General features: G+C 32.2%; 4 protein-coding genes across 8 annotated transcripts in view; 3 read left to right on the top strand and 1 right to left on the bottom strand.

Annotated features, from left to right (window-relative positions):
- The first annotated feature begins 1,389 nt into the window (after positions 1–1,389).
- On the top strand, positions 1,390–13,294 carry LOC105452243 (tripeptidyl-peptidase 2). 4 transcript variants are annotated; one of them, XM_011693191.1, is made up of 20 exons: positions 1,390–1,654; positions 2,304–2,432; positions 2,750–2,917; positions 4,179–4,339; positions 4,457–4,620; positions 4,714–5,046; positions 5,233–5,502; positions 5,586–5,897; positions 6,024–6,180; positions 6,266–6,453; positions 6,545–6,699; positions 6,803–7,020; positions 7,103–7,337; positions 7,660–7,910; positions 9,601–9,612; positions 10,418–10,656; positions 10,791–10,802; positions 11,183–11,637; positions 11,843–12,058; positions 12,251–13,294. In XM_011693191.1, the coding sequence occupies exons 1-19, from the start codon at positions 1,493–1,495 to the stop codon at positions 12,050–12,052; spliced, it is 3,831 nt and encodes a 1,276-aa protein (XP_011691493.1). In that variant the 5' UTR covers positions 1,390–1,492; the 3' UTR covers positions 12,053–12,058; positions 12,251–13,294. The 4 variants fall into 4 exon arrangements, with proteins under 4 accessions (XP_011691493.1, XP_011691495.1, XP_011691494.1 ...); XM_011693193.1 differs by lacking the exon at positions 10,791–10,802; XM_011693192.1 differs by lacking the exon at positions 9,601–9,612 and having other exon boundaries at positions 1,391–1,654.
- Positions 13,295–13,433: 139 nt separating this feature from the next.
- Positions 13,434–15,327, top strand: LOC105452242. 2 transcript variants are annotated; one of them, XM_011693190.1, is made up of 5 exons: positions 13,434–13,859; positions 13,952–14,190; positions 14,408–14,566; positions 14,974–15,042; positions 15,154–15,327. In XM_011693190.1, the coding sequence occupies exons 1-5, from the start codon at positions 13,733–13,735 to the stop codon at positions 15,322–15,324; spliced, it is 765 nt and encodes a 254-aa protein (XP_011691492.1). In that variant the 5' UTR covers positions 13,434–13,732; the 3' UTR covers positions 15,325–15,327. The 2 variants fall into 2 exon arrangements, with proteins under 2 accessions (XP_011691492.1, XP_011691491.1); XM_011693189.1 differs by having other exon boundaries at positions 13,441–13,859; positions 14,405–14,566.
- Positions 15,328–16,188: 861 nt separating this feature from the next.
- Positions 16,189–19,000, bottom strand: LOC105452241 (DCN1-like protein 1). Its single transcript, XM_011693187.1, has 5 exons — positions 18,861–19,000; positions 18,072–18,285; positions 17,790–17,958; positions 17,466–17,679; positions 16,189–17,380 (listed from the first exon to the last, which is right to left on the bottom strand). The coding sequence occupies exons 1-5, from the start codon at positions 18,861–18,863 to the stop codon at positions 17,216–17,218; spliced, it is 765 nt and encodes a 254-aa protein (XP_011691489.1). The 5' UTR covers positions 18,864–19,000; the 3' UTR covers positions 16,189–17,215.
- A 311-nt stretch (positions 19,001–19,311) lies between these two features.
- The window catches only part of LOC105452279 (exostosin-3), a 6,403-nt gene continuing 2,973 nt past the window's right edge, over positions 19,312–22,741 (top strand). The window contains exons 1-6 of the mRNA XM_011693250.1: positions 19,312–19,641; positions 20,066–20,301; positions 20,436–20,976; positions 21,260–22,101; positions 22,181–22,396; positions 22,503–22,612. Coding sequence (XP_011691552.1) covers positions 20,143–20,301; positions 20,436–20,976; positions 21,260–22,101; positions 22,181–22,396; positions 22,503–22,612 — 1,868 coding nt within the window. The 5' untranslated portion in view covers positions 19,312–19,641; positions 20,066–20,142. The remainder of the gene's footprint in view (positions 19,642–20,065; positions 20,302–20,435; positions 20,977–21,259; positions 22,102–22,180; positions 22,397–22,502; positions 22,613–22,741) is intronic.

Raw genomic sequence — 22,741 nt, 5'->3', positions numbered from 1 at the left:
ACAGTGTCTCTAAAATGGATGTGCTACTTAGTTCCTACATCGCTGAATTGGAGCCGCCAATATAAAGTTCATCTACAATGAGAGTAGTAAGTCGTAAGCCGTAAGAAATTCACCAATCACAGTCGAATATGAGAAGAATAATCGACTGTGATTGGTAAATTTCTTACGGCTTACGACTTACTGCTCTCATTGTAAATGGACCTTTATACTGCTTACGATTTACTACTCTTATTGTAGATGGACCTTTACAGGACTGTCTACAATGAGGAGTTCAGTAGTAAGTTGTAGGCCGCGAGAAATTGACCAATCACAGTTTGATTATTCTTTTTATACTCGACTGTGATTGGTCAATTTTTTACGGATTGCGATTACTACTCTCATTGCAGACAGCCTGTAAAGGTCCATCTACAATGAAAGTAGTAAGTCGTAAACCGTAAGAAATTGACCAATTACAGTCGAATATGAGAAGAATAATTGACTGTGATTGATCAATTTCTTACGACTTATGACTTACTACTTTTATTGCTAATGGATCTTAAAGGTCCATTCACAATAAGAGTAGTAAATCGTAAGAAATTGAACAATCATATTCAAATATGAGAAGAATAATCGACTGTGATTGGTCAATTTCTTACGGCTTACGACTTACTACTCTCATTGTAGATGGACCTTTACAGGTCCATCTACAATGAAAGTAGTAAGTAGTAAGCCGTAAAAATGAATGTTCAATCAGAGTCGATTATTCTTCACATATTTTACTATAAAGGTTCATTTACAATGAGAGTAGTAAATTGTAAGTCATAAGAAATTGACCAATCACAATTGATTATTCTTTTCATATTCGACTCTGATTAGTCAATTTTTTTACGACTTACGACTTACTACTCTCATTGTAGTGGACTTTTAGGAGGAAATTTTGTGATCCCATGAAAAAGACTGCGATTTATTTTATTAATTAATTAATTATATCATGTCGACGATTTGTAGATATATGTATATCTATATCGAATATTATCGTGTAGATATTAGCACAAATTATAAAATGTTGTAAATAATATATTCGAGTTATATATAAAATTGCACTCCTATCAGAGAGAAGCATTGATGCTTCTATTTAATGATTATCACCTCCAAGGTTATTTATGCGGATGAAAATTATAGGGGAAAAAATAATGCAGTTTTATGACAATATATATAATATTGTGTTGAGTAGCATGTTTATTTGTAAAGCATCTATAAAAATGAAATTAGCGTAAAAAAACTCGGCTTGTGAATTAGCCATCTCTTGACAGCACGGGTGCAATACATATATGTATGTAGTATGTATGTACCGTCTGTCGTTAACCTAACCTCAAAAATTGGCGCATCCAACTGGCGCGTACGCAGGCGCAGAGCCCGTTCTTCGATTGATATATAAGGCTACGGCAGTACAAAGGAAACATCTCGGGTCGGGTGGTTTTCCTGCAGTCACGGTGGCAGTGGCACTCGAAACATGGCAGACATCATCGATTGTAACTTTCCTGTTTGGGGCCTGCTGCCTAAGAAAGAGACAGGTGTCACACAGTTTCTCACCAAGTATCCCGAGTACGATGGCCGGGGTGTCGTCATTGCGATCCTCGACTCGGGGGTGGACCCCGGGGCTCCGGGTATGCAGGTAAGCGGCGAGGGTGTAAGCCCCCCTCGCGAGCATTGGTTATATTCGGTCGACACGCCTCCCGTAGGGCGCTCTAATTCTCTTCATTCGAGGCCCTCCACCGTTTCCCCGGAAACCTCGAGTGCAAAATCTTGGAGGGGTAAACGTGTCTATAGACCGGAGTACCGTTTCCTGCGCTCCTTATCCTTATTTGTCCCCCCCTCCCCTCCCCCGCATCTCGCCAACTACATATCTCTATTGAAAGATAAAAGTCATGCCGTTCGTTTACTTTTGCTCCATATGACGATCCTCCCGATGGCAGTGATGGCATTGTCATGTCGTGAAGAAATTCTGTCGAGTGTCAGAGAGCCGCTGTTGCATGGGCTTTGTCGTATTGATAATAGCTTAAAATTTGTTAACTGCAACTGAGCTTTGTTACAGTAATTTCAAATTTGTAGGACCTACTTTCGTATTATGCCATGATTTTTGTCAGTATATTTATTTAATAGCAAACTTTGAAGTTGCACTACTGTCATTTTTACTTTCTTTATATGTACTGTACTTTCAAGCAATCTTTGTCAAATTTATATCTTTTAAATGTGAAAACTATATAACTTTAATAATAAATTTTAATGGAAAATAAATATTTATAAATGTACGTGGGATTTAGGTGACTTCAGATGGGAAACCAAAAATTATTGAGAGATTTGACTGCAGCGGAGCAGGGGATGTAGATACTAGCAAAGTTGTTCAAGCGCCAGATGGATATATAACTGGTCTGACAGGTCGTAAATTAAAGGTATGTTTGCTATAAACTGTTTGATTGTTTAGAAGAGATATTGCTTTAAAAAATCATGCTGTGTATATTTTTTTTATTTATAACCTAATATTTTTAAAATATTTTTAAATTATCAGTTACAAGTCTGAGTAAACACAGAAGTAAATCTATTAAGATCGAAGATATATAATCTATTAAGGTCGACATATAAAATTATGCTGATATAAAGATATATATATACTAATATTGTATAATTGTGAATAAGATAAAATATAAATACTGTTATTTATTTAATATAACAGCACACATAGTATATGTATGAATTATGTGGTGTTTAGGTTCCATCTACTTGGAATAATCCTAGTGGAGAATATCACATTGGTTTGAAGAATCTGTATTCATTATATCCTACTAAATTAAAGGAAAGAGTAGCTGCTGAACGCAAGAAACGTCTTTGGGATGATGGACATAAAGCAGCACTTGCAGAAGCTTCCAGACAATTACAGGTATAATGTTTTATTACAATATATTGATACTTTCAATTTATATTGTTTCCAAAATGGATTTACAATTCACCTCACTTTTTTACTTGCAACTTTCAAAACTTTTGCAATTAATCTTTTATAATCTTAAACAAAGGCATATATAAATATTGGAATCGAATTAAATATGCTAATAATGTCTGTTATTAATTTTTCATTTTATTCTTTTAACATATCAAGATATATTCATTTAAGAAATTTCATAGAAATTTCCAATGTTTGCAACGTCACGTTGCTATTTTTTTCCTTGATGCATACATAATTATAATATTACTGGCGTGTCGCAATAATTACTGGAAAACGGTAGAAATATCTGAGTAGCATTATAATTAGAATTTTAGTCCATGTGATCCAAAGATAGGAATGTCGTGAGCATGTCAAACCATGCAATTAAATGAGGCCGCTATTTCACAACACGTCACAGTGATCCGTATCTAATGCTATATTTGTATTTGGCAGATTGATCTATTGTAAAGGCATTGATTCTATTATATAATATATACTGAAGCAAAGCCTATTATATGCGCTACATGTGTGTAGCATATTTTTTATTAATTTTGTGATATTTTTATAGTACATAATTTAAATTAATTTATAAGTGCAAAGAAGCGTGCAAAAAATAAAAAAGATGAATTTATAAATGCAAGAAATTAAAGATATAAACGTATATTATTGGCATAAAACTTTATTATAATTAAAAATGTATTTTATATGTTGAATTAAATTATTATAAGCAATTTTCTTCTTATTAAAATGTTTATTGTTCTGTATTAATTTATAAAATGAGGTTATATCAATGTATTAATTTTTCATTAATAATTGGTGATTGATAATTATATAGTGTGTCCTGAAATTCGCGAATTAAAATATTATAGCTAGTCTTTGAAAAATTAAGTAAAAAAAGTTATTTGTAAATTTTTATTTTAAGTAGTAGTTTTTGATATAAGAGTTTAAATTTAGACAATTACAGATTACGGCTAAACGGAAACATTTCCGTGAGCGCGTCGATAGTGTTAACGGTCGCACACTTCACGCGGGTACTAATCTATAATTGGCTAAATTTAAACTCTTGTATTAAAAACTACTGCTTAAAATAAAAATTTACATAACTTTTTTTACTTAATTTTTCGAAAGGTTTTCTTGCTATTTTGCTTCGCGAATTTCGGGACATCTTATATTAATAAAAAAATTATAGTTATATAATATTCTCATATATAATGTGCAGGAATTTGAGAGTAAAAATCCACAATTATCGACTTCGGAAGAAAGACTGCAAAAGGAAGAATTCGAAGCTCGAGTTGAAATATTGAATAATATTGAAAAAAAGTATTGCGATGTGGGACCTACTTACGATTGCGTTGTTTTCCACGATGGTAACATTTGGAGGTAATCATATTCCGAGTATGTGATAAACCTAAATATGCACATATCTATTTGTTCGAAATCTAAGTCATTTGCATTGTATTTACTTGTTTAATTTGATGCATATCTTTTCCGCGGCAGAGCATGTATTGATACGACTGAAGTGGGTAATCTGGAAACTGGCGTTTTTCTTGGTGAATATTCTGTCACGAGAGAATTTGCGCCTCTTACTCAGGAAGACCAGTTAAATATTAGTATTAATGTTCATGATGAAGGCAATACATTAGAAATTGTCAGCTTATGCTGTAAGTATGACAAAAAATCATATTAAAATTTTGTAAAATTAAATGCTGATTTTCTTCTGTTAGACTTTTTCTTTTAATTGAATTATATTACAGCGAGTCATGGGACACATGTGGCGTCAATCGCGGCTGCGTATTTTCCCGATAATCCAGAATTGAATGGAGTGGCACCAGGTGCCCAAATTATTTCGCTAACTGTTGGTGATGGACGTCTTGGCACGATGGAAACTGGAACCGCTATAGTGCGGGCGATAATTCATTTAATGCAACGCAAAGATAAAGTTCATGTCATAAACATGAGTTACGGAGAACACGCTCATTGGTCAAATACAGGTAGAATAGGAGAATTAATGAACGAAGTTATTGACGAGTATGGCATAAGTTGGGTCGCATCTGCTGGCAATCTTGGCCCAGCTCTGTGTACTATTGGTAAATATGATAAAATTCTATTAATTCTCTTCTCCCATACTATTATATCAGCTTTTTAAAATCAGTTTTATTTTATTATCACAATTTTTTTAATATTATAGGTACAATATTGATATGTATTTAAAAAATTAATTATAGAAAGAACTATGTGTTTTCTTATATCCAAATATTTTTAAAAAAACATAGGGACTCCTCCTGACATCAGTTCAAACAGTATTATTAGCGTTGGTGCTTACGTATCACCTGACATGATGGTAGCTGAATATGCTTTAAGAGAAAAGATGCCAGGCATGCCGTATACTTGGTCCTCCCGTGGTCCAATGATAGATGGAGGTGCTGGTATAACAGTGTGTGCACCAGGAGGTGCCATCACCAGCGTTCCAAATTTTACTCTTAGAAAAAGTCAACTTATGAATGGTACAAGCATGGCAAGTCCACATGTCACTGGGGCAGTTGGTGTGTATTAAAATCTCTATGTGACACATTTAATGATAGATACGATTATAAAAATATTCTAATATCAAACTTTTATATTTTAGCAATTCTTATATCGGGTCTTCTCGCCAAGGGTTGTTTATACTCTCCCTATAGTATAAAAAGGGCTCTTGAGAACACCGCTCTTTATATATCCAATTTAGATCCACTTACACAAGGCTCAGGCCTATTGCAAGTCGAACGTGCATTTGATAATCTCGTTTCGTGTTGTGAAGCGCCCGAAAGAGACGTACGCTTTGCCATCAATTGCGGCGTTAATAATTCTAAAGGCATTCATATCAGAACAGGTGTCATTGATCGCCCAAAGGAATATGCGATTACGGTCGAACCAGTATTCATAAATAGCGAAAATATAGGTAACATTGCACACAACGATTTTCTGCAATTGTCTTTTATTTTATTATCACGATGTCAAATCTTTCTAGAATAAATGATGTATAAAATAATTTTTTTTACACAATTAAGTTTATGTCGTTTTGTAGATCCAGCACGTAAAATTGACTTTAATCTGAAGCTAACACTCGTGTGTGAGGCTTCCTGGGTCCAATTTCCGACACATTTGGACTTGATGCATATGCCTCGTGTTTTTGCTATTAGAGTTGAAGCTTCTAATTTACCAGAAGGTGTTCATGCTACTAGGTAAAATTAATGTATTTTACATATATTGTATCATTATGTTAAACAATTTGAAATGATTGCAACAGTTCGTATTTTTAACTTTTAGTGTACGAGCATATGACGTAACTAACATCGCGAAAGGACCAGTATTTCAAATTCCGGTAACTGTTGTCCAGCCAATGACAATACCGAAAACTGCACTTCTTCCAGACTTAACATACTCAAATGTTTTATTTAAACCTAATACAATTCAGCGTCATTTTATTCTTGTCCCAGAAGATGCGACTTGGGCAGGTAAGATATCAAAGATGTGTATCTATCTTATTATTATTTAATATAATATAGATAATGTTATATATATTACATCCCGTTTTCTATATATTAGTTCTCAGATTAAAGAGCACCGAAAAGGATAAGACTGGTAGATTTGTGATACACACTATTCAATTAAAACCTCATTTAGCCTGTAAAACTCTTGAAGTTAACAGATTGATGAGCGTTACGTCTCAGTCGGAAACTGTTCAACCATTTGCTGTTCAGGTATAAAATATTTATATTAAAGAATATACAATAATAAGAATATACATTTATAAAGATTCAATTTGTAATTTATGTGTCTCTATAAATATTTTTGTTTTTTCAGGGTGGATTAATTTTAGAAGTAGTTATCGCTAAATATTGGGCAAATCTTGGCGATATGTTTATCGATTATACTATAGAATTTCATGGAATTCATTTGATAAAAGGTAATCTTACAATGCTATCTGGAGATGGAATAAATCGCCTTGAATTACGCAGCTCTCTTAGAAACGAAGAAGTAGTACCCAACGTTACTCTGAAAACCTCTGTTCAAGTCTTAAAGTATGTTTTATTTAAAATTTGCATTCCATAATTCTTTCACCACTAATGTTTACACGAGATACATTTTGCCATATTGTTATAGGCCTATCGAATCGAAAATTGCTCCTTTACGAGCACGTGATATTATTCCACCGTCACGACAAATATATGGATTACAATTAACATACACATTCCATTCGGCAAAATCAACTGAAGTCACACCAAATGCCGCATTGCTCAGTGATTTGTTGTATGAAAGCGAGTATGAAAGTCAAATGTGGATGATTTACGACAGTAACAAACAATTGATAAGTTGCGGAGATGCATATCCATCTAAAGTGAGTTTTTTAATTTGCATTACGAACATTTAATTAAAATATCTAATTGTATTGAATATTGTATTGAATTTGTCATTGTAAAATTACATTAACTCTTTTATATATAATTAATACATGAAATATATTAATATGTATGTAAAAAAGTTAATGTAATTCTACAATGATAAGTATACGATAGTATTTTTATTTAATAATGAAATATATTTACGATACATTGTACATTTTTTTACAACAATAGTATAATAATTCCAAGATATAAATATGGGATTTGGTCCAAGTACAATTTTATTTAATGTATGAAAATAATATTAATCTTTTACAGTATACAATTCACAAACTAGAAAAGGGAGACTACACTTTGAAAATGTATATACGTCACGAGAAAAAGGATTTGCTGGAAAGATTGACAGACATGCCGTTACTTTTGAGTCAGAAGCTTAGTACACCAATTAATTTGGACATTTATGCCTATCAATCGCAAGCCATTATTGGCGGAAAAAAAATGGTTTCTGGATCTATTCCACCTGGTCATATTCTTCCTTTGTACATTGCTCCACTGTCTAACGAAAGCAAGTAAGTGTGTTTATATTTATACCTACATATATAACACTTTCTCTTAGTATCTGCTATTGTGTTATAGATATAAATTAATATAGTTTGACATTTCTTAATTTATTACCGATAATAGGTCTGTTCTTTGTCGCTACACTGAATTACATTAAAAACTTTCTAGCTTGTTTTTGCCAATAAATATACCAAATATATATTATATATCTATATATTTTATTTTAAATATAACAAGTGTACATTAGTTTAGTTACAAAAAACAGACCTATTGACATAGTTGAATATTTAATAATTATTTGTATAAAACTAATTTTGCAATTATTAAAGTTGTGTAAAGATTATTTTATAATACTTTTTATAATTTAAACTGAAAACTTCCAATATATTTATTTAAAGTTTCTGATTGCAACATTTTATGTAAAAAAAAATATATAAATTATTAATATCAATTTTATATATTTTATTTTACATATTATAATAATTAAACTATCAGGATAGACCGTGGAATGTTGAAAAAAACAATGAAACGAACAATGTAATCGGAAAGTGCCAACAAAGCGGAATTTGGTGCATGATATTATCAAGTGTGAATCTTACAATTTTTTTACAATTTTTTTTAGTTTAAATCGGTCAAATAAACCGCGCGATTATAATATATTATAATCTTAGAACCTAAATATTAAAATTTTATTTTTATCTCTTTAACATTAAATTTTTTACATTGTAGGTATTTACATTTATATACATGTTCACTACTGCATATAATTCACATCACATATATTAAAATATATGATATATATATTAAAAATATATCCTTTATAATGATCTGTACTACAAATCACCTTTATCACATAATTTTTTTATACATTGATAAACTGTGCACTTAAAATATTCTGTGCAAAATTTTATATTTTTTGTATATAAAAATATTGTGTATATAAACTCTTAATAATTTTATAAATTAAAAATTAATATTGTACTTTGGTAGTATACTTGAGTGTTAAATATTGTTTGATTTTTTATAGATAGTAGTTTTTTTTCGTTTTTATTTGATTATTAAACTAAATATATTTGAATGATAATATTCATGCAAACGTTTTTTTATGAAAAAATATATATTATACATTTTATGTATATATATGTATAAGCATCAAAACGTTTATGAATATTATTTTAATATTATAATATATGTATATATGTATATGTATATATATTTTCTAAATTGATGTCATACAATTTACGTACATTTTCTTTAATCAATTTGGAACTGATTTTTTCTTAATATTGGAAATTCTTTTTGTATAATTCCTTAATTTCTAATATTAAATATTTTACATTTAATATTGAACAATTGAGTCTCATATTAATATCTTATCGAAGTAAAATTTTCTTAAAAATGAATAAATAATACAGTTTTATAATTTTATCGTTTTAATTTTCTTTTTTGAAACTCAATTCCTAAAACATTCTTGATTTTCCAACTGTCTAACTGTCTAGATCAAATTATAAATAAAAGAGTTGTGGACGTGCGCGTTTTCGTTAAAAAAATATCCATGTCTAATTACTTAAAAAATATATATATGTATATGTATATGTAAATTCTGTGATATACATTTGAAGATATTTGATAACATAGTATAATTATTTAGTGCTAAAGTGCTACTAAGATAACTTTTTTTTTTTCATTACATTGCAGCACTGAAAACAAGTGAGTTTATAATACAATTCTTATATACTTTGAAAGCTTTAAATAAAATCAAAGGCAATTGCTACTCACTTATATGACACTAACACATTTTTAAATGCATGTTGATGTCTGTTCTTAATCAAAATACTGCTTATTGCAAAAAAGGTACATTTCAAAGCGTAGGCAAATTTTTATTTATTTTTTTATTCTTAGATATGAGACAGAGGCATCAACATATATCATAATACATGAATTAAAACAGTACACATATAAATCAAACTTATATAATATTAAAAAATTTGCTTACGTGTTAAGAAATAAACTACTGCTTTTGCTGCTATTTTTATTTAATTTGACATTACTGTTTTTTAAAAATGTTGCAAATTTTAAAAACTTCTTCATAAATCTATTATATTTGGATAGTTTTCAAATTTTATTATCTAGTTGCACATATTTTATTCCACCAGAAATTATTCGAATTTTTACATATATTTATATATATACATTTTTACATATATATATATATATATATATATATATATATATTACGCTTTTAAATTTTATATGCTAATGTAATATATTAGCTAATGTAACGTATATTTGATGTGAATGGAATTATTTTTCTGCAAGAATAGTATATTCTATTGTATATATATTATGATCGTTATTGCGCTTTTTTATAATATTTAGCTTATTTTCCTTTTTTCGATCTGGCTTTAGCACATAATACATATAATAAAAAAAAAATAACAAAGCTGCTATGATTAAAATGTATAATTTTTATATATTACTGTACATTAAATATTTTTCTTTTCTTTTTGCAAAGAGTATCCAAATACGCTACCCCTGGTAGTTATCTTCAAGGTACATTGACTTTCTGTAAAGATGATAACGGAAAGAAGGTGGATAGTCACGTGGATAGTCACGTATTTAAATACATCATATCTGAGCCTGCCAAGAAAAATGTCAGCCCTACTCATAAATCTGAGAAAGAGAAAACTACAAAGTGGGATGAATACCAGGAAGCAATAAGAGATTTAAAATGCAATTACCTTGCCAAATTTGGTAATCTAACATTTAGATATGTTAATGTTTAGATATACGATAGATGTAATAGATATTTAGAGTAATTTATTAATATTTAGTACCATCACATATATATTTTTTATCTTTTTTTCCGGTTTATATTCTACCAATAGCACCGTCTATAAGTAAGTTGGGTTGAATTTAAGATGTGAACATTTATGTATTTATGTCCTTTTTTTTACCATATAAGATACATGTACCTTTGAGCATGTAATTGCAATTGTTGCATTTATCTAACTTTCTACAGAAATTTATATGTCAACTGTGCCCATGATTACAATTTTTATCCTTTTACGATATTTGATAAAGCAGTCCATATTAACAGAATACATAATTTATTTGAAAACTCTGACATTTGTTATCATATAATGTGACAAATTTAACATGAATATCTACAAACGTGGTCTTTAATATACGTGACATTTTTCACATGTCATATGTTAACTGAAAATTTTTTTATTTTCCTGAATTAATATCAATTCTATTCTGTTCTTATTTATAATAGAACCTGGCGAGCACACCAATTCGTTGTACGCAGAATTAAAAGGCGCATTCTCAGATCACTTACCTGTTCATACTGCCATGTTGACATCTTTGGATTCCTCTGAGGCACGGCGACACATACCGCAAAAGGAGCTTTCAGAAAACGCTGTTGTGTTTGCCAATCAAATAATAACCGTTGCTGACTCTGTAATTACAAATATTGATCAAGACAAGTTATTGGCGTATTATGGATTGAAAAACGATCAGCGCCCTGATGCGGCTAAAATCAAAGTAACTATGGAGAAGCAAAAGAACAGTTTGATTGAGGGATTAGTGAAAAAAGGCTGTGCACTGGCGCGGTTGTATGTACATGGAACAAAGACTGGGGAGGGAGATGGATCCTTTGAACATTTGCTTGAGAGCGTTACACATCACTGGCAAGAAGTACAAAAATTCGCTGAACCTACTGATAGCAAGGTAAAAATAATATCATTATTATGTTCAAAGCCATTCTTTAAAATGGACAAAAATTCAACATATATTAACAAATATACATAAATGTATATACTTCCACATATACATTTACACATACCTCGAATAAAGATTAGAATTAGACAATTAATAAATATATATATATATACTGTAAAATGATAAATAAGATTTGTTTCTTTATCTTCTTCAGGTTATTATTTTATCTTTATGGCATGCGCACATCAATAATCATTATGGACGTTACTTGAAATTATTGACACGCTATTACGAGGAGAAACCGTTGAAAGAAATTGATGAAAAATGCATTGAAATTGCAAAGCTTCTGGGATGGGAACATTGGTCACGTTTTCTTACCACAAGTTTACCAACACGTTATCCAACTGCATATAGATCATTCTGATCACTGGTGGGTATTTGTATTTACTTTAATCTTAAATTTAAAAAGTATATGTGACAATAAACATGATAAATTATAAATAGCTTTTTTTTATCAATCTTTACAATACATCTATATAATTATCTGTTTGATTGAAATTTGAAGAAATTTTAATTGAACATTTAATTGCTAAATAATATAAAAAATATATGTTGCTTTCAGGTTTCATGAGGCCAATGTGTGAAAGTATGATATAGAAGATTATGAAAACGATTTTCAACACATCTTTGTAATAACAGTGACAAACAAAAGACGTTTGTGTCAAACGGAAGTCAGGTGTAATATACATTTAGAAAAAATATAAATTTATTCATAATAAACTAATGATTTAAAAGACTAACTGCAGTGCTGAACCGACTGAGAATAAATCATATTCGTATGTACGCGCATATGATTTCCTTAATGGAAACGAAACATTTTTATTAAAAACAGAAAAAAACATTTGATTAAAATTTCATAAAAGATAAATATAAATAAAAATGGTAAAATGTTCTATTCGCGAAAATTAAGTCTAACGTTAATATTATAAAAAAAAACTGATGAGAAGACTTTAATTTAAATGAGTACTTAATTGACTACTTCATTTTCTAATATTGTCTTTTACAAAGGATGCAATCAATGTCAATTTAGAAATTTGAATTTTTAACTAACATTGTGTTATGGAATATCAATTTCTATTACAACACAATGCATCTCATTTAATCGTATTTCTATTTTTACAGTAAATTATATGTAAATATATAAATATGTCTTGTTTTTATATCTATGGATGTACTTCCATTGTTTTGTGTCATCTCAGGCATATACAACTTATATAACACAACCAATCTTGAATAGATTATTAGTTTCGTAATTGTAAAGTGATGTATTATTTACACGTCTAGCACAAATACTTTTATATCTCATCTAATAAAAAGTATGGTATCAAGGAATATACACACATTCGCACGTGCGTACATATTGGAAACTGAATTTCGTACACTCTACTTTCTAAATGTTAAAAGAATTATTCACAGAAGCAATGTTTTTTTAATAAAAGAGTAAAATGATAAAATTTATACCACTTAAAAAAAAAGAAATCATTGTTTTGGAACAATCGATAATGAATATACATGTCACTGCAATTAAGTAAAAACGTAATTATAAAGAAAAATTGAATTAATACAATGTGTTTTATTATAAAATATAATAAATATTAAATAACAATTTTTTCTCATTTATTCTCTCAATTAGGTAAGATGAAAATATTTTCTAAATGAAAATAAATTTTAAAATATTGATAAGAAAGCTGTATTGTTTTTTTCAATTGTGCAATAATTTAAACAACAAAATCATTAAATAAGGTTTTAGATGTCATTTATTCTTTAAATAGATCGATTCACTTACTTGTGATAAACATTTAACTATATAGTATCTACTGAATGCAGCTATTTTTCACACATGTTAACAATTGTTTTCCATAATATCCCACTATAATACAATCATAACCCAAACTATCATACAAAATTTCGGCATCCAAAATGTTTTGATACATTAAATCCTTTTGGAAAGGAATAACATAAATATGAATCACAAAGAGATGCATTTGGTAACAAAATTAATAAGTAATGAGAAACACATGGAGTAAGAGATACTTTTGTAATTATGTCTTTACCACCACTATTTAGCTACCACTTTCCGTCATACGTGAAAAACTGTTTTAATAATGAAGTATATATATTGTGGTATCACCCCGAATTTACGCAAAGCCGTTATCCACCAGGACAAAAAAGTAATTATACGTTACTTGTATCAATATTGAAAGTGTCTGTTATACATTAGTATCAATAATGCGTATTTTTTTGGTGCACTGAACGACCTCAGTAAGCGAAGCCTGTACACTTATATGTTTGCTTGTGGCTGTACAAATATCAAGAGAAAATCTGTCAATTTATGACATAGAAAATTGTCCGAGATTAAATATTATTGTGGCAAAGGCGATGATAGAGGGTAATGCGACTCATGCATGGCTTATTAAGAAAAGGCTTATATCACATCCATACTTGAATACCGAAGATGCTTTAAAGCATGGGGGCCAGAGTTTAAATATATTAAAAGAATGGGTACAATAGGAATATTTATATATAAAATAATACCCTAATTCATATCAAATTTTGAATTCATATATAAGATTTTATATGTGAGTTTATTAGTACTTACGGTTCAAAAAGATTCTTATTGATCTTTCATCCAGCTGGATTAAGCATTTCTATCTGAACAAGTAGAATTTCCGTGCGTACATACACTTAAATAATACATATAATCCCTTTGTCACAGAAGTTCAATATCTTTAACGAGGAGATAGGGACAAGCCTATACAAAAATATAAATGTATTTTTACATGAATGGTACAAAATTCCAAAATCTCACACCTTGTTTATGCTACTAATCACATGCGGACGTACTATATTATTTATATTTCAAGAAAGTACCAATAAGGTAAGAATTCAGGTAGAATCAATAGAAATCAATCGTATAGGTCGATTCTTAATTATATGTCCATACTTTAGAGCACGAATGCCCAACATTCGGCCCGCGTAGTCTTTCAATTCGATCCATGATCGTATTCCAAAATATGAACTTTAGATTTACATTCCACGTGGTAGATCTTACAATTAGATGGCCTAGATAGACGCAGACAGGGCAATAACTTGATATTAGTCTGGCCCAGGAGTAATAGTCGAAATTTAAAATCTGGCTCTTCGGAGAAACTAGTTGGATATTTGTGCTTTATAGGGTGAAATGAATGATTACATATATCATGTTCAGAATTAAATTTACTTTCTAAAATATTGACATATAATTAATAATCATCTGTATAAATAAGATGCAAGTTTTATTCATAGGTCACTTTGTTCGATTCGCACAGTCACACTACAGTCGATCACTCAAATCATGGATTAGTCATAGCTCAGGTAAGTAAATTAAGAGGAAGCTTTAATGCTTTAATAAATACCAATGGAAAAAAATGTAAACTCTAATATTATGTTTCTTCTGTGATAATAAAAAAAAAATACATGATGCAGACGACTATTGATAGATTGGAATCATTATGCAACTGGTATATTCAGGATGTATTAAAGAATTGTTACAATATACAAGCTAATAAGTACGAATTAGCCTTCTTATATTCTTGTGATACACAATGCAATGGCTATAATAGGATTTGCAAATGTAAAAAATCTTGTAAAATGTAATAATTTTTGTAACCGAGATATTTTACATTATATTTCTTGAGTACTGACATATTTTACATTAATTATATTTCTTGCCGATTATGAACTTATAAAATAAAATAATTATTTTTCTAACTTATCCTTAAGTGACACACACATGAAATATTAATTGTGGACTTTTAGCAGAACTTTTTATTTAAACACATATAGAGATATACACGAGATGTGGTGTATATTTATTCAGCAGTTCATTTAAACAGACGCACTGAATAGATTAAGACTGATATATTTATTTACATTATGTACAATTTACTTTCTGTTTCTCCTAAGGCTGATAAAACAATTTATTGTCTACACAATGCTGAAACTATTAAGGAAATAATTTATAAAAAAGAAGGATAGATTTCGAACAATAGTATATTCCTTTTTTAATGAGTTTAGCATTGCGCAAACGTGTATCCCTGGCGATATGTAACTACATATTATAATAAGTTTATACTGCTTTATATCTGTTGAGATTTTTTTCTTTATCTATTTCACATTATGCTTATAAAATATAATCAAAAACGCGTGGACGAGACAATTTTATTCAAAAATTTTCGCTTTATAGCTTTAATATTATATATATATATAATATATATATACATATATATGTATATATATAGCTACAATATTTTGATTTCCTAACAATCTTTTCAATTCGTGATAGTACATAATTTTTTACATTATGATGTCTTTATAATCTTCACATATTTATATGTGTAGATAAAAATCTAAATATATTGCTGCTAAATTTTTATAGAATGTAGTTACAAGGGATAATGTCTAACATACAAAATACCTATGACAAAGTTGTTAAGAGAATAAAATCTGTAAAGAATATAATCAGAAATGACTTTTTATGTAACAATTCAATAAATGAAGTTATACCATTACAAATTGCAAATAACGATTATTATATTAAGTTTATAAAAAAATTTATATTTTGTCCTCAGAACAATGTTTATATAATGTTTCACAAGTATATTACAAGTAACCTTCTTTTTTAATATACAAGAAATAAATTTCTCTTTTTCTTATCATTACAACGTGATTGAATATAAAAAAATAAATAGAATGATGCCGAAATATTGTAATGTCTAAAATACAGATTTCTTTCTCTTTATGTACTTATATACATTCTAAGTGTCGTGTAATGGTGTATCGTAGAATTTATTTAATAACAATTTTTTTTCAACAACGCAATTTCTAGAAATTACTATCTACAGGAACGTATGGACTAATTTCTCTTTCAATTTTGCTTCCGATACATTACTTTAAAAGAACGTTGAGAAGTATTCTTTCTTTCTTTTTTTTTTAATTGCTTGCAAATACTACCGATGGTAGTATAGTTGAGCAACTTTCTGTTATATTCCCACATGGTAAATAAACGTTTCACACATCATACTACTTTGTACAATATGATCAATTTCAAGGCAATGCTTATTTTCTCATCGAAGACAAATCAAAAGTTGCAATTAAATTATATATTTTACAAGTGATAATCTCGTATACCCTACGTGGTTAGTAGATTTCACACAAATTGAACTTAATAAATAAGTAAATAATTGTTATTTTTTTTCTTTAAGCAAACACTCAAGGGACATCTCTCTTTGTATATTTTAGCAAATGAAATCGTATCTACTGAAGCGATATATCGTAGTGAATTGTTGAGAATATTACAAGATCCTATATAGTGTATACTATGATTCGTTATATTATGTGCATTAATTTGTCTATAATCACTTTCAGAAAAATAAAACAATGTTGTCATTGGAAAAAAAATATTATTTCACAAAATAACTCGAAAAATATACTTTTATAAATGAATAAATAAAGTTATCACGAGAATGTTGCAAAAGAAAGAAAATCGTTAGAGAGACTGACGAACTCGAGGTTGTGCCCATTCTACAAAGTCGTCGATTAATACAGGCCAAGCACCCTCTTCATCATAATTACTCATGTCCAAATTGATCATAAGTGCAAAGTCTAACAATAAATTCCACGTGTCTTTTGGGATTGATCTTTTGTGATGTTCCTAGAATACATCAGTTTATTATTTTAAAGTAACTCGCCAGAAAAAAAATAAATAAATTTAAGGGCAATATCCGAAATTTGCTTACCTGTAAGAATTGACACCATAATTGAAGAAATTTAAATTTATCGTCTAATACAATGTTCCAATATGCGATCGCCATATCCAAGTCTAAGCCTTTCTGTCCCGCATTTTTCGCGTAATTAAATGTGAAGTGATAAAAATCCTTGAATTTTAAGGGATCCCTTAAATCATTTTCTAAACTACCTAACCGTGCTTTTAGCTTATCTATACTATCCACTCTGAAAATAATAATTATGAAAATAGTCGTATTTATGCACACACGCCTTACGATGAAAAATGTAAAACACATTAGATTCGGTAGATACGTGTCGAAGAAGTTAATATTTACCCCAAGTCCATCATTCCATTCATAAACTCCTCTTTAGTGAATTCACATTGCGTTTCGGCACGAAATTTCCACGCAATGATCAAAACTAATTTACTCTCAGGACTTAGATTTAAATCGTCAAGAAATTTCATAATACCATCCGCGGTAATTTTATTGGGTTCACTTGGATCTACGAGATAATGATTATAATTTATTAAATTTATCTTTTCATTATGACATTTAACACATAAATAACAAAGCGGGCTAATGTAATGCGAGTAATATCGTGAGATGCGATCTTACCTTGATATTTGCTATACAATATTTCCAATTTCTTTTTGTCAACAGAATTTTTCGGTTCTTTGTAATACGCTTCTGGATTCTGGAAGTAATTGTCACTGGCGAGATCCAGCTTCCAATCATTTTGGGCTAAACAATATATCGCAGTTTGCTCCCCAGTTTGTGTAAATGTTATAAACTTTTTCACTTTGTCCCTTTGTGAAAATTTTAACTTATGCTGCAAATCAAACGGCATGTGTACCTTACAAGTTTATCAGTTAATTATAAGAGTAACAGGTGAAAGTGAAAGTGGCACCAATACACGATTCTGTAGCTCATTGTTTCAATTAAATAGACTAATATTCTACAATTTCTCCCTTTTCTCTGTCACGCTTTCTCGCTCTCTTTCTCTCTCAACTTAAGCGCTTATTTCGGCTCTCCGTGCATCATTACATGTGCAAAAGTTACAGCTTGCCATATTATTCGAAATACGCTTTGATATGTCAAGACAGTCTGGCGTCGCATCAGACACGGTATATTTCAGCGCGACCGCGTTTTCAAAGCTGGGCGATAGCGGGGGAAGCTCCCGGAGGGAGATTTCGCGTCGCTTCGTCGTCCCGGACGACGGGGCCGATGTTCGGCGTGAAAAACATCGTTGTAGCGCGCGGAGTGTTGTAGGTTATTCTAACAACTTTAAAAAAACGGAGGGTGCGAAACTCCGGGGGACGAGGGGACAGACCGACCGACCGACAAACACGACGAGAGCGTGCTCCCGTCGGCCTGCAATCACGATTCTTTTCCCCAAATGCTTACCATTTTCCGGCTAATTTTAGGCCCCCGAAAGCCAAAATATTATTCCCCTCGCACTACGCTTGACATGAACATGCGCATGTTCGGCGAAGACCTCGGGGGACGCGAACACATCACGCGGATGCGCAACGTGCGGCCGCGACGTGCCACCAAACGTCGCCCGGGCAAACCAACCGGGTTTACGAGGCGACGGCGAGCGGGCTGTTCAAAACGCGAATGATTGACAGACACGATATGTCAAATCAAACGCGACGCGCAGATTTTTGGAGTCCGGCCCGACCGGAGGGTGCGATCCAGGGAGAGAGAGAGAGAGAGAGAGAGAGAGAAAGAGATCGTCGAATCTTGTCAAATCTCGGGATTCCGCGTTGGGCGAGTAAACAACTCCCGGACAGCCGCTCGCGTTTCACGGATCACGACTCCGCTCCGGCGTACAGGGGGGGGGTGGGGGATCTCGGAACCGGAGCGTCGCGTTGTGGAGCGCGCTGTGGAGGATCTGATAGTACGCTGAATCCCACCCATGAGAGGGCGGAGATATCATCAGATGGACGACGTGCGCGAGTGAGACGCATCGCTCGAGAGTCTCGAGACTAACCTCTACGCGACCGCGAGCAGCGTAGAATGTGACTCGCGTCAAAAGTTCTCTCCCTCGCGTCAGTCCGCGTTGGATTGCTCCGATTCGTGATGCCGTTTTCGACTGCCCGGCTGACCAAGAAACGGAGGAGACCACGAGGTCGCGTAGGTTATCGACGGCACGACGATACGCTCTGATGAAATCATCCCCCAGGTTAATATATTTCGATGTCAGTTTCTAACGCGGCAGGTATATAAGTACTATTGTCAACCCGTAAAGGACACCTGGGGTGCGAATTCGCACCAGGCGAATTTTCTTAAAGTTTAACGTATCTTCTGAAAATAAAAAGCAAAATGTGTCTCTCAATGGAAAATTGTCCGACCAATCGATTGGTAATATTAAATTTTCGAAAAAAGAACGTAATTGTTTTCAAATTTTGTGTCAAACAAAATCAGTCATGAGAGAGGTGTTCTTTTACGGGTTAATACACGCGTTTGCGTGCCCTTTGCCCTTTAAATTAAAAACTACCGTGAGAAATTATCGGACGAAAGGCTGTTTTTTTCTTACGTGCAAAATGTAGTCGAGAGCTCGTTTCACGAGATTATTCTAATGTTTGTGTATAATGTGTCATTTGCAGAAGTGAAAATGCTAGATGAAAGTGTCCAGTATTTGTTAGACAGATGAAGATACGTAGCAATTAATTCCAATATAAACATGGTGGGAAATACTTTCGAGGCACTCCCGTTCTACCACAGCGGTGCCGGGAGGGAGACGTGCCAATGGTTGGGGCATATCAAACTGTCGAGGATAATAATTTTGACGTCTATAGTCTTATTTATTGTGCCATTATTTACGCATTACTATTTATCTAAGGTACAATTAAAGTGAAAAGATAAATATAAGTTTTTCACTATATTTGATTTATAGAAATATAAGTCTTTAAAAGTCATTGCTTCGGAATGCAGTCGCGTTAAACTTCGAGTTTTTACTACTTTACTACTTTACAGGTAGAATCAGACGCTCCGGATAGGGATATGTACAGAACGTTCTCAACGTTGGAGGCTTTCGAGGATTTCACGTCCATGAAGGCCTCGCAGCTGAAGATGAGAATAGAGGAGATGTTCCGCATAAAGATTTCAGTGAGCAACGAATTGAGAGACCTGAGCGCCAAGAGGCAAAGACTTCAGGGCGAGGTGAACAGCCTGACGCAGAAGATAGACGAGCTGAAGCAGGAGTTGCTGCATCAGCAAACGGATCTCGATAGACTGAAGATAAGCGTGGAGCAGGCGCAGGTGGCGCAGAAGGAGGCGGTCGAGAGGAACACGCCTGAATTGGCGCCACCCAAGAGAATATTGATCAACACGCTGCCAGTTGTACTGCCCAGCACAGATCCGCGATCGTGTAGAATGTATAATTGTTTCGATCACAGTCGTTGCGCGCTGACAAGCGGTTTCCCTGTGTACTTATACGACCCGGATCAATTGTCGGTAGTTAATCCAGGATGGGACGTAGACGGTTTCTTAAAGACGACTATTAAACAAACGTTAGGTACGTATTTAAGATAAATAAGCTACATATTACACAAAGTAAACATGATTGTATTAATCACAGAAGTGTGGGATGAGTAATCCATTCTCCTTATCCGGATATTCCTTGGTTGCCACTCTGACCTTGCCCTACATTATTTTCCTGACTGTTGCTGGCAGTTTCAAAATCTAGAATCCCCGTCTTACAGCATAAACAAATAAGTATTTAAGGACATCTTTTATTTTATCTGTGGATATTCATCTGTGATAAATCTTGTTATATGTATACAAAATATTGATTGCAGGGTACAATCCGCATCTTACTAGAAATCCAGCAGAGGCATGCGTTTACATAGTCTTACTTGGTGAAGCGTTAAGCCTCCATCAAAAGAGCGATCGACGTCACAGTAAACCTTTAGATATAAAGAAATTACATGCACTTCCCTATTGGGGTGGAGACGGTAGAAATCATATATTATTAAATCTTGCACGTAGAGATTTATCTGCAGATTCTGGAAATATTTTCAGTAATCTGGATATTGGCAGAGCAATAGTAGTGCAGTCGACGTTTTATAGAAACCAATTCCGCGATGATTTCGATATAATTGTTCCACCAATTCTGGGACCACCTGGCGGAGATGTCTGGCAGGAATGCGCACAAATGTTACCCGCGAGAAGAAAATATTTGCTGTCATTCCAAGGAGAGATGAGGACTTTCGTAGGCACACCGATGACATATCAAATTGACGACGCGGATGTAGATCTGGAAAAATTGATAATCGACGACAACAATATAGACGCGTTTATTATTCAACATCTAAAAGATATGAGCAGCGGAATAACTTTGGACAAATTCTTCATTCAGTTTGAATGTATACCAGCTTCTGTGGAGAGCAAGCCTGTGGAAACACTCGATTGGTCTCTTTGCGGAACTGACTCGTCCAGAAGAGCTATATTGAAGGAATCGACGTTCGCACTGATCTTAGCTCCCAGTAACGCTACGTTATTAACTACCTCATTCATGCAGGCAAGACTGTACGAAGCGTTACGAGCTGGGTCGATACCGGTTATTCTCGGTGGTGATCAGATTTTGCTTAATTATAACGAAGTTATTGCTTGGAGGAGAGCAGTTATTTTCCTACCTAAGGTAATTTTTATGGCACCATATATTATTAAATTTGTTTTTGGTTATTGAAATAGATGTGCTAACAAAAATGTGACTTTAGGCTAGGGTGACTGAAATGCACTTTTTATTGCGCGCTGTTCCCGACAACGATCTTTTGACCATGCGGAGACAAGGTCGACTAATATGGGAGCGCTATATGAGTACCGCTCAAAGTGTAGTGGATACGACCATAGCAGTGATAAGAGACAGACTTGGTATACCTCCGTTACCGGCGTCTCAAACATCCAGTCCTAGTGTTTTTAACGAAAGCTTTGTGGTATGTATTTCAATGCTTTTCAAGTTTAAAGTACACGATATACATATTTTAACTATATAGAAAGCAAATTTAATTTTATAATTTATATTATTTTTATTTTTGAAAGCCTTTAAAATCGGATACCATTATTGCTGAACCTGAAGCCGAAGAAAGTTTGGGTCCTCTAGAACCGCCGTATCCATCTCCTGCTTTCAAAAGAATTNTACAACACTATTAGTCCAAGGTCATGAAATTTGGAATGACTGGATGGATCCATTTAATTGTATCCACATTACCGTTTGACTACTGTTCTTCCCAGTCGATGCTAAATTTCTGGTAAAATCATTATTTCAGAAATTATTATTA

The sequence above is a fragment of the Wasmannia auropunctata genome, unplaced genomic scaffold, assembly GCF_000956235.1.
Source record: "Wasmannia auropunctata unplaced genomic scaffold, wasmannia.A_1.0 LD336035.1, whole genome shotgun sequence".
Classification (NCBI taxonomy): Eukaryota; Metazoa; Arthropoda; class Insecta; order Hymenoptera; family Formicidae; genus Wasmannia; species Wasmannia auropunctata.
Note: the sequence above shows the minus strand (reverse complement) of the source record. Positions and strands in the feature narration are given on the sequence as shown.

Bases quoted from the DNA above. Each gene is read 5' to 3' on its own strand.
- LOC105452241 (XM_011693187.1), bottom strand. The intron at 17,680-17,789 runs GTAAATATTAAC...TATTATTTTCAG, and splicing joins AATGGAATGATGGACTTGGG to AGTGGATAGTATAGATAAGC. The intron at 17,381-17,465 runs GTAAGCAAATTT...GATGTATTCTAG, and splicing joins TATGGTGTCAATTCTTACAG to GAACATCACAAAAGATCAAT.
- LOC105452243 (XM_011693191.1), top strand. From the start codon at position 1,493: ATGGCAGACATCATCGATTGTAACTTTCCTGTTTGGGGCCTGCTGCCT. The intron at 4,340-4,456 runs GTAATCATATTC...TTTCCGCGGCAG, and splicing joins CACGATGGTAACATTTGGAG to AGCATGTATTGATACGACTG. The intron at 7,021-7,102 runs GTATGTTTTATT...ATATTGTTATAG, and splicing joins ACCTCTGTTCAAGTCTTAAA to GCCTATCGAATCGAAAATTG.
- LOC105452242 (XM_011693189.1), top strand. From the start codon at position 13,733: ATGTCTTTACCACCACTATTTAGCTACCACTTTCCGTCATACGTGAAA. The intron at 14,191-14,404 runs GTACAATAGGAA...CCTTTGTCACAG, and splicing joins TAAATATATTAAAAGAATGG to AAGTTCAATATCTTTAACGA. The intron at 15,043-15,153 runs GTAAGTAAATTA...TACATGATGCAG, and splicing joins ATGGATTAGTCATAGCTCAG to ACGACTATTGATAGATTGGA.